Source organism: Gossypium hirsutum, chromosome D02 (assembly GCF_007990345.1).
Source record: "Gossypium hirsutum isolate 1008001.06 chromosome D02, Gossypium_hirsutum_v2.1, whole genome shotgun sequence".
NCBI classification, from domain to species: Eukaryota; Viridiplantae; Streptophyta; class Magnoliopsida; order Malvales; family Malvaceae; genus Gossypium; species Gossypium hirsutum.
Genome location: NC_053438.1, coordinates 65,258,154 through 65,269,649, shown reverse-complemented (window position 1 = coordinate 65,269,649; position 11,496 = coordinate 65,258,154). Strand labels below are relative to the sequence as shown.

General features: G+C 32.9%; 1 protein-coding gene across 3 annotated transcripts; it reads left to right on the top strand.

Moving 5' to 3' along the window:
• The first annotated feature begins 2,555 nt into the window (after window positions 1–2,555).
• Window positions 2,556–10,708, top strand: LOC107909279 (transmembrane E3 ubiquitin-protein ligase FLY2). Of its 3 annotated transcripts, none has more exons than XM_016836754.2 (16): window positions 2,599–2,617; window positions 3,063–3,213; window positions 3,913–3,985; window positions 4,573–4,700; window positions 5,050–5,165; window positions 5,407–5,467; window positions 6,025–6,091; window positions 6,170–6,247; window positions 6,791–6,948; window positions 7,034–7,093; window positions 7,224–7,317; window positions 7,774–7,941; window positions 8,806–9,134; window positions 9,967–10,083; window positions 10,180–10,307; window positions 10,479–10,708. In XM_016836754.2, coding segments are annotated over exons 1-15 (1,704 nt in total). In that variant the 5' UTR covers window positions 2,599–2,615; the 3' UTR covers window positions 10,282–10,307; window positions 10,479–10,708. The 3 variants fall into 3 exon arrangements, with proteins under 3 accessions (XP_016692241.1, XP_016692243.1, XP_016692242.1); XM_016836753.2 differs by lacking the exon at window positions 2,599–2,617 and adding an exon at window positions 2,632–2,903; XM_016836752.2 differs by having other exon boundaries at window positions 2,556–3,213.
• Window positions 10,709–11,496: the final 788 nt, after the last annotated feature.

Below are 11,496 nucleotides of genomic sequence, written 5' to 3'. Positions count from 1 at the left end.
GTGAAAGTATTATGGTGTAGTCATAGTGTTGAGGAAGCGACTTGGGAATTGAAATAAACTATGAGATCTCAGTACCTCCACCTCTTTTCAGGTAAATTTTGGGGACGAAATTTATTTAGAGGGAGAATTGTAATGACCCGATAGTCACGGGTGTCGAAAAGTGCATTTTTGAGACTCCGTTACCGTAAATCAAATTCGTAAAAGCTAGTTGTGTAGTTAATTAGGTTTTGGTTAGGTGAATTTACTTGAATTAAAAGTAATTAGGTAAAAGGACTAAATTGCAAAAAGGGTGAAAGTTAAATTATAGATTAAAAAATTAAAGGGGTTAAATAAGAAATTAAGCCAATGGTCATAATTGAGGCGGCATAAAATAGATATTTATAAATAAATATTATAATATTATAATATTATATCTTCATTATTAAGTATATATATTATATTATATATTATAATAAGTAAATATAATAAATAAAAGAAACAAAAAAAATAGAAAGAAACATTATAAAAATGAAATAGGGAGAAAAAGAAAGAAAAGAAAAAGGGAAAGAAAGAAAGGAGAAATTAGGGTTTCAAAGTTCAAAGCTCAATTGGTTAGGTACTTAATTTTGATCGCCGATTCAGCATCCAACAACGGTCCCGAACTCAAACGTGGTGATGTTTTTCTTTTTGTCGGCATGTGCCTAGGGTGTCTAAATATTAATCATTTTGTGAATTGTTTGTAAATAAGATTATAAGTTAATATTGGATGGTTATATACATATAAATATGTGTTTACGTTTGAGGTTATATTATGACATAATTAAGTTAATGTTTAAATGAACATGGAATAGGTAAAATAGATTGAATTTGGCATGTCTACAAATTGGATTTGATTGATGTTTCATTGATATGTTTTGAGGATATAATTGTGGTACCTATGAGGGTTCATTGGTTAGACATCTAGGATGATTGTTTTGAAATGTTTTGGATATATTCGATTGTGTTTTGAATTGGTTAAACGGATGGTTTTTGAGTTTCTTAGCGTGTAAGCTTGCAGGGAATGGTAAACTTATTGTTAAAGGTACATATTGAGTCCATACGGCCAGACACACGGACGTTTGACTGGGCCGTGTAAGACACACGACTAGCACACGGGCGTGCAAAGCCATTTCGATAGGGCACACGGGCGTGGGGCTTGGCCGTGTGACCCAAGTTAGAGAGTTACACGAGTATAGATACGGGCTGGGATAAGGCCGTGTGTCCCTATTTCGAATGCCCACATGGCCTGATACACGGGCGTATCTCCTGATCGTGTGAGTCACACGGCCTGATCACACGGCCGTGTAAACCTTGTAGCTTTGAAATTTTTTTAATATTTCGCAAAAAAATCTCTAAGTTTCCGAATTAGTCCCGATTTGTTTCTATAATGTAGTTTGGTCCTCGAAGGCTCGAATAAGGGACAATATGTATGAGTTTGATTGATTTTGACTTGAATATTATATGATATGAAATGTTTTGAAATTATGTCTGTTTGATCGGTAATGCTCCGAAACCCTATTTCGGTAGCGGATATGGGTTAGGGGTGTTACAAGAAGAATATTAGGTTGGCGGATAAAAGTATTATTAATTAATAATACATGAAATATGTATAATATTAAAATTAAAAAATTAAATTAAATTATAAATAAAATAAAATTTAAATACATAAATATATTATATTAAGAATATTAAATGAATACAATTATTTATCACAATGTTGTCATCAATTTGAAGTTGATGTCGAGTTAATTTGTGATACTATCTCAATCAACAACATTATTGATATATAAAATTGATTGAGGTAATAAAATATACATGGCAAAATTAAAATGTATAAAAAAAAATCAAAATAAAGACTTGGTTGAGTGCTAAGCTTAGAGTTTTTGAAATGTAATTCATATGAGTTTAAATCCCACCATATACATATTTTTTTATTTTTTAAATTAAAAAGATTAAAATATTATCGAATAATATAAGTTGTTTTAAATGTGCAAAACCATTTTTTTAATTTCTTAATTTAATTAGCGTTCAATTGATTCGTGACACCAAATTCAAGAGAATCAGATTAAATTATGATTTTAATTTAAATGATAAAGTTAAATTAATAATAAAATTGATGATTTAGTTTAAATTCTATCATGTTTATCTAATTTTTTAAATTTATCAACATATAAAAATATAAATATTCTCACAATAGTAATTTTACTTTGTTGAAGAAAGGGGCTTTTTCTGATAATTTCCTAATTATATAATACCAACTTAATATTAAGTAAATGATATATTCCTTTATTTTGGTACATAGAAAAGAGTATAATAATAGAAACGAATCATATAATTTAGTTGTTCTCATGTCTAAGCCTCTAACTAATAAAGATTAAGATAACTTTAATACACCAAAGATGGTAAGGACCAAACATCAGTTGACTCTCCGTAATTGGTACGTGATTCTAACTCGCTAAAAGAGCGCGTATTGTTACAAACTGAACCTAGAGGGCCGAAACTCTTTCTCTCGACTTCTAATTACCAAAACTCAAGCAAACATGTCAACAACAACAAACCACCACTTTGCCAAACCCTTTTAGATTAAAAATTTGTTCATGTATACTTCACGTATTTTCTGAATATATATTTTGTATTAACTGTGCTGTTTTTTTTTTGAAAGTTCTCTTTGGGGTATCTTTTTTGTTGTTTGTTTATATTAAAACCAATATAAGAATTAAATTTATATATACAACACAAGGGAAGGGGGAGGGGGAGAGAGAGAGAGAGAGAATTAGTTTGTTGAGCTCTCATTTTCTACCGTTTGATCTTTGGGTGCTGTTTGTTGGTTCACATAACTCTACTTGAAGCAATCTCTTATTGTCTTTCTCCTTAATGTGCAGTGGGTTTGTATCGTTTTCTTGTATCTATCATCTAAATCAGTTTGTAAACATATTTGCTTCCTTCCTGGGAAATTGAAGTTGGATATTTTTATTTTATATTAAGACAAAGCAAATTAGTATTGTTTTTGAAATGGGATGTCGGGGTTTTGATATGATCACCAGGGAATATTTGGATTTTTTGTGGAATTCGAGGAGGAGAAGATTAGGGTTTGTGTTTAGGGTTGTTTTTGGATTGTGGTTTGGTTTTGTTATGTTAAAGCCAGTGGCGGGATTGAGACCGATAAGAGAAAGGGCTCGGTCATGGGGCGATGAGGTTGGTACTTCTTAATTCCCTAGCTTTTTCTTTATTGATGTTAATTATTGTTAAATTTTATTTTATTTTTCTCTTAAGCAAAGATGAAAATTTGGGTTTTGATTCTGGGTGCCTAATTCATAGTTGTATAATTGGTTATTGTGCTTCTGATGTTGTCAAATTTAGAATTTTATTTCAATTTTCCTGAGTTAGTGCTTTAGTCATTGCACTTTGATAGGTTTTGACTGGTTATTCTTTTGCTGTTGTATAATGAAATGCTGCAAAATTGAAGTGGGCAATGTCAAGTTTGATGTGCAATTTTAACAATCTTGTCCAGAGAACACGTAGTTGAAACTGGAAATTAGATTATCTTGATAGGTAGATTTTCAAAATGGAGAGCTAAATTGCAATCCGGCTTGAAGTTTCCTTAACAGACACTAATTTGTTAATCTTTCAATTTATGCTGAGAAATTCAGGGTCAATTAAATCAGAATAGACAGATAAAGAACCATCTTTTTATGTTTTGAAAAATGTCATCAACTTGATATGAACCCCCCCCCCCTTCCCTTTCTTAGAAGAAAAAGATTGTTTACTTTAGCTATATCACTTAGTTATTTAAGAAAACGTAGATTGGCTCTATATTTTTTTTGTGTTTTTCACACCTTGCGCTCTTCAGTTTGGGTACTATAAATTTATTGATATTCTTAATGCATCCTGTAGTGGCTATTTGTTAGAAAAGATGAAAGCGAATTGGGTCCATTTCATGCATGGAACATAACAGGAACTTATCGAGGTAAGTAAATTTTGTTGAATTCCATCATATGCATATTAGAGTTGATGCTTTAGGAGTAATTTTCTGGATCTTGTTACTTATAGCTGAAGTATCATGCTTTTTTTTGGTTGATTGCTTTATGTTGTTCTGCCAGTATCTTCTCTTGGTTTCCCTACACTTTTGTAATTTTTTTCACTTCGGTTGTCCATGATTAGGTGATGAATTTCCTAGAAAATATTGGTAAAAAAATATTTTTCAGAGGCTCAAAACCTGCACTCCATGAACTCTAAAAATAAAACAGCGATGGAACTTTATTTACTAAAACAGATGCTTGCTTCAGGTCAATTTGTTTTGGATGCAAAGACAGATTGTATTTGGATGGCACATGGATCAGAGATTGTTCTAACCTAGAAGTCCTGATATTTAAAAAAAAAAAAAACTATTTAGGAAGGAAACTAATGAATTGGCTGGCTTCTAAAAGTACTTTTCTGAGATTTTTAGTTTATTAAGCTAACCACTGTTATTGAATGGATTAAATTCAATCATTTAGTTCATCATGTACATTTATTTGTGTTGACAATTTTATTAATTTGACTGGGAAATTGCAGGCTCTTGGAAGTTCCTGGAGTCTTTGAATAGCTCTTCAAAATTTCCCGATTTCAGGAAATCAGCTGGTGATTCTGTCATTGAATTAGTTAGCACACCAACAAAAATAACCGGTGTACATTATGTTCAGGTAAGGGGGTCTTGATCATATTAGAAATTTGCTCTTATGATTAATTAATATACCTTTCCAGTTTTTTGCTTGTTTTGTGGCCTTGTTAGGACAATTGAACTATGTTTCTAAATGCAATATGTACACACAGATATGTTTTTTTCTATTTTGCCTGAAGACATGATAGACTGGTTATGTCATTAAGTTTGATTTTCCTACATCCTCTTTAGTTGTTTGCCTAATCATATTTGTTGCATTTCTGTTATAAGAACTCTTTTTATAAAGAGAATGGCTTCTAGCTACTGTAGGCTGTATCTTACCATTGTTACTTATTTTCTGACTTTGTTTCTTATTCGTGGTGGTATAACAGGGTGTAATTATTTTCCATGATGTGTTTGATAACAAACACAATGTTGGTGGTGCTCAAATAAGGGTAGAGGGTGTATATATATGGCCTTTTAGACAGCTTCGAATGGTAGCTAACAGGTAAATCTGGACAGTATTGATTGCTCATTAAAAGTTCTTTCTGCTTGATTGGACATTGTTTGACTAAGAAATGCATACTAGTTGAATGCCTGCAACTAAAGGGTGCAGATAAAGGGGCATTTGCAATATAGTTGTTAACTCTCTCACTTCCATTTATGTGCTCTTTTAAGATGATATTTTGTGAATCCGGCTTGCTGATTGCATTTCAACTCTGACATATTCTACTGGCATACTATTGCAGTGGAAAGGAAGGTGAGCTGAGTCAGGAAGAAGATTATATTTTGTCTAACCCATACCATTTGGTAATACTTCGTATCTTACTCATTCGTTGTTCACTAGCATTTGATGTTGATTCTATATTACATTGGACTTTGAGAATGGGTTCCCTTTCATAATGCCACATATAATGCTGCTAGTTTCTTGCCTGTTTCCAGAAGTCTTTCTTTAGAGTAATGGTATTATCTGAATGTCTGGCCAATAGCACAAAACTGTCTACTGCTTACCTTATCTATATAGTTTCAGTTTCAGGTTGGAGCTGTTAAGCTTATGTATTGGATTTTGGCTTTTTAACTTAAACAAAGTTGATACCTGGTTAAAAGAGATAATTTCCTTCCGTGTTTCACTTCTGCCTGAGTTTTCTTTGGTGTTGCAAGATTTTGAATTTGTATTTGTGCATTATGGGCTTTTATTTATAGCAATGTATCTGCAACAGGCTATGATGGATGGCTACGTCCATGAGTTGCTTTTTAGATAATGTTTGAGTTGGTGTTGTGTTTTGCATACACAGTTTTAGTTGTCCGTTTTGATAAATGTTTTTTTATGGTGATTCTGATTACTAGTTTGCAATGTCTTTGAACAGCTTGGAGTTTTCTCCTCTCAAGTGTTCCAAGAATCTCCACGTGACAAAATATGGAGAAGAAAAAATTGTAAGTTATAACTATGTCACTTGGCTTAAGCTCAAGTTAAGTTTGCAATATAGTGAATGTTGTTTTCTTTTATTGCAGCACCAATTTATGAGATGGAGAAACGTTGCAATATAGAAATTGCAGCCCAAATTTCACGCATCTCATCCAGCCAAAATGGTATTCGAGTTATCTCAACTTCTTAGACTCATCATCTTGTACCATTGCATTCTTCTCTGGTCTATTTATTGACAAGCATTTGTTTGGAAAGATATTCTTTTACTAAAATCTATTGAATTAAGAATTGTGGAAGAAATATTGATTTATTTCTTCATAGACTTAATCGCTAATTTGGCATTGTGAACAATTGGGCTCTCTTGCTGTCTGGATCAAGTCTGGGTATAAGGACCAGTTATGATATAATTTAAGACAGGTCCATCAGTTTCAGAAAATAGTCTTTTATTTATCCAGCCACTCCCATGAGTCTTCGTTTTTTAAAAAAAGAGAATCTTAAAATGTCATTAGAATGTACATCAACTGGAAGCTGCTTAAAAGAAAGTTCTTGCTGCTGAAAGACCAAGTTAACTTGGCGAGTTAAGTATGGGTCACCTCTCACAGCTACAATTTTTTATGCTGATCTGAAACATCTACTGAGAACGGATTGTGCTATCCACTATGACATTTTAAGTATTCAAATTTGGAAGTTTTTTTGATCTTTTATAGATGGAGATCATGATCGTTATCACATCGAAGGATTGATGGAGAGTCCCACGGTGGATGATGATGGAGATTGCTTCTCACCTTTGCTATTAAATGCAACTTCTGTCAACATTGAAGTCTATTACAACAAAGCAGTCAACTACACCTTAATGGTCACCTTTGTATCCTTTATATGTCATCCTTTTTCATTGTTAATGCAGTCTTGCAGGCCTGTTTTGGCTGGATTCCTTAATTGTTTATTGTTAGGTCTCCTTCCTTCAAGTCCTTCTGTTAATCAGACAAATGGAACATAGCAACACACAATCGGTAAAAATCTAAAGCATATATGTACAAGGCAACAAGCTTATTTTGCATGAATGCTATATTTTGATATAGCATTAATGAGTAGCTTACTTCTTTGTGATTAATAAAGGTAATTTTGTCTCTTATCTATCAGGGAGCTGCAAAAGTTTCAATTTTAACGATTGGTCAACAGGCTATCATGGATGCTTATCTTTGCCTCTTACATCTCACTGCAGGAATACTGGTTGGTGAGTATTAATTAACTGTGCCAAAGAAATGCTAATATTACCTAAGTTATCTGCCAGATCTTTGCAGTAATATAAATCTATAAAGAACATAAGGCCTCTCTCACCTTTTCCTTTTCAATTATATCTGCTCCCGCAAGCGGTGGTACTCTATTTATAACCGTAATGGGGATCCAAAACTAGAACTGATAAATTATCTTTGCATTGTCATCGGTTGAGACTATGAGCACCATCTCAATTTGAAAATAATTAGTAGGAATTTCAGAGATTATTCTTTCTATTTGTGGGCAAGTCTTTTCCAGTATTACATGTGAGTAGTTTGATTTGAAAATGCACTTTGAATCTGCCCTGCTCTTGATAGTAGGTTGATGGCTTAATATAGAACAGTGGATCTCTCCTATTAGCTGCTCCTTTTGAAGGTCTATCTCTGCTAAGTTCATTTTCTTTTGCTTTATACAGAGTCCTTGTTTAATGCTTTTGCAACTGCGGCATTCTTCAAGTTTGTAGTTTTCTCCATTTTTGAGATGAGGTACCTTCTTGCAATATGGAAGGCAAGTAGACCGATGAATAACGGTGAAGGTTGGGAGACAATGAGGCGTGAGCTATCAGTTCTATACAGCCGTTTCTGTAAGTGCCAGAAAAGTTTTCACAGTTGCGGATAGAAATTTAATATATATGGTTTGCCGAAAGTGATGCATAGAGTATACACAAATACTAACTGTCTCTCTCTTGCATAAACTTGCTTGGCCACCATTCACATTCATTAGTTTTGTCTCTATTGACTGCTGGTAAAGATCAAGTCTAATTAGCAAAGCTTTAAATTTAAGATTCGATTTTCCTAAATATTGCTTCTTTGCCTTGTTACCTAGTCTAATCCTGATGGTGTACCCAGTTAGTTGATGCTCCTATAGAATCCTCTATTCAGACACCATATTCTATCAATAGGATATGCTCAGAAAAAAGATTATGTGTCCATCTTGCTCTCCTTTGCATCTTTGCTTAAAAACAAAACACCGTAAATCAATAGGAAGCTGAGTGATAGCAAAAGCCAAAAGATGGTTTCACTAAAAAGCTAATATCCATATAAATCATCTTTACTATAATAGAGCGAATTATTGCTCAGTCTCTCCACAAGAATAACTTGACACATTTGATTCCTATGTGGAAAGCTGTAAGTTTCTGAGAGGAACTAAAAAAGTCTTGTGGAAGTCATAAGGACTGCTTTTCTGACATAGAAAATGATGCTAGAAAGCTAAAGTGGATTTTAGGTGTCATACTTGTTGGAGACGTAGCCTGAGAAATGATCAAGGGAGTGTAAATGTTCCCTGTTTGTTCTAAACAGCCTTTGTTGTTAGCTGCTCAATGTGCTTCTTACTTTTTCAATGATGCTATAGCCTTTTGATTGCTTTTGGAATCAAATACTTTCTTAGATTATGAACTTTATGTCAAGTTGATGGCTTAATATGATCTGACTAGTACAAATATTTGCAGATGGGATCCTTTTAGGAGGCATTTTGGTCATGTACGAGTTTCATAATTTTTTGCAGCCTATACTTCTCCTTTTGTACTCATTTTGGATACCTCAAATAATCACCAATGTCATTCGTGATTCAAGAAAACCTTTGCATCCTCATTACATCTTAGGCATGACTATTACTCGGCTAGCAATCCCATTATATATATTTGGATGCCCTCACAACTTTATGCGAATTGAGCCTGACAAGAGCTGGTGCATCTGTTTGGTTGTATTCATTGGACTTCAAGCATCCATTCTTCTTCTTCAGCACTATCTTGGATCTCGATGGTTTATTCCTCGTCAGGTCAGATGTGGTTCTGTTATTCTCTTCATGTGTTGCCTTTTTATTTTCATTTCTCTCACTCTTTGTGATAACTTGTTAAACTGATTTAAATGCATGTATGTTGCCTCTAATGCTACTCGACTGAAAACACCTTGGCGAATTTCATAGGCCAGGGCTTGTTGCAGTCAATTAGGACTGTTATAGTGGAAGTCTTCTTGTGGTTAGGGGTGAACGTTCAGTTTTTTTTTTGATTGGTTCAGGAGCTTTTTTCACACTTAACTGACAATCTCCAACATTAACATAACTGACTGACCAACTTAAGCGTAACCAACTTAACCAACCCTACTTATTTTTTATTTATATAAAAAATATATTATTGTTATTATATATTATAAGTATATTTAAAAATAAATAAAAAATAATATGTACCAAATCAGTTAATTCAGTCAAATTTTAATAACCAATATACAGTCGACTTAACTGAGACCATGACCGACTAAACAAATAAAACCGACTTAACCGACATGACTTATCTGAATGGGTCCGTTAAGTCTGTTATAACCGAATTTTGCTGACCCCTTGTGGTTAACAAATTCATTTTTTTGTCCTCCCTTTGTCCAATTGGGGAACCTTTTTCGGACTCCTTATTTGTGGAACTCTTATTACTGCCAGACTGTTCCTTTCGAATTCAGTGAATTGTGTTTTGTTTGTTTTCTACAATTTGCTTGTTTAAGTGAAATGTGCTTTGATCTGCCGGCAAATTTAGATGTTCATTATCGTAAGTGCACTAGGATTTAGCTAAAGCTTCCAAAGACATGTTATGATGATGCTACTTTGAAATTTCTGTTTGCAGATACTACCCGAGAAATATAGCTACTATAGAAGATTTGATCCAGAAGCAAATCATGCCATAGACTGTGTCATTTGTATGACTTCCATTGATCTCACACAACGTTCAAGAGATTGCATGGTATACTGTTGAGAATTTTTATCTTTAATTGGTGGGGCTCTTCAAGGTCATTTTCTTGAATTGTGAACTTGATTTTAAACTGCATTTCTCTAACAGGTAACACCATGTGATCATTTCTTTCATTCGGGTTGTTTGCAAAGATGGATGGACATAAAGATGGAATGCCCAACTTGCCGCCGGTCGTTACCAACAGCTTAAAGAAAATTTTCCACTTTATCGTTGAGGTAATGACTCAATTCCAAACTTGAATGACATATTTTCAACCTGAGCAGTTTTATATATTTTATTTCATGATATCTTTCCAAGATATCTTTACATGTATTTTTTTTGTAAGTTTGACATTTGTTTATCCCTTGATTGTTTCAACCTGAGCAGTTTTATATATTTTATTTCAGGTCGAGAAGAGATTCCAGTGCCAACTTTTTGCCTGGTTCCATTTTCAGAGATACAGCATAAACAAAATTAAAACTGTCACTACTGACACTGTAACAGCCTTGTAGGCAACATTCTTGTGTATTCATTGTATAATTGTATAAATTTCAATACACTGGATATTTCATACCAATTACCAAGTACTAATTGTCTTATCAAAAAGGAGGGAAAAAGTGCAAATTGTTTTAGATTACATCCATTGCGCCCATTGCTGAGCCTTCCTTGTGTTGGTATTTCTTCTGCTTGAATCAAGGTATTAATTCTTTCCAATAGACTCCGCCGCCCCCTCACCCCTTGCTAGCAACAATCAATTGAGTGAAACCATGTTTTACTCCATTAAATAAGAAGTATATATGTAGTGGATCACTCGTCCTTTTTATAATTTTTATCATATTATTTATATTTGTTTAAGAAGTTAATTGCACGAGAGGTTCTACTATGGTTTATTAAATGGTATTGTATTCTTCACAAATTTCAAATTTAGATTTTGTACTTTTAGTTATAGCAATTTAGTTTCTCTATTTTTCATATTTAGTTATAGCAATTGTTAACATTGGTTTTTTTTTTTTAAATTTATTGCTGTGACATTTTAAAATTAAAAAAAAAAAACTCACTTGGTAGTAATATAATTACAAAAATAAAATTGTAATGAATGTGAATTTAAGAAAATAATTTTAACAATGTTGAGAGTTGGATTTGAATTTGAAAAGTAGAGAGACTAAATTCTTAAAAATAAACGTACAATGATTGAATTTTAAATTTATGAAGATTATGGGGATTGATGACATATTTCAAAATTACACAAATTGATCCATCAATTTCAAAACATTCTAATTGAGTCCTCGATATGGTTTATTCTATTTATTCTATTCGGTTATTTGTTAGCGTTTTCTTTATTTCATTTTATGAATTTCTGTATTCATTTACATTAGTTCACATTGGTAATAATAGTATGCATATGTTCACCAAAATCATACCCAA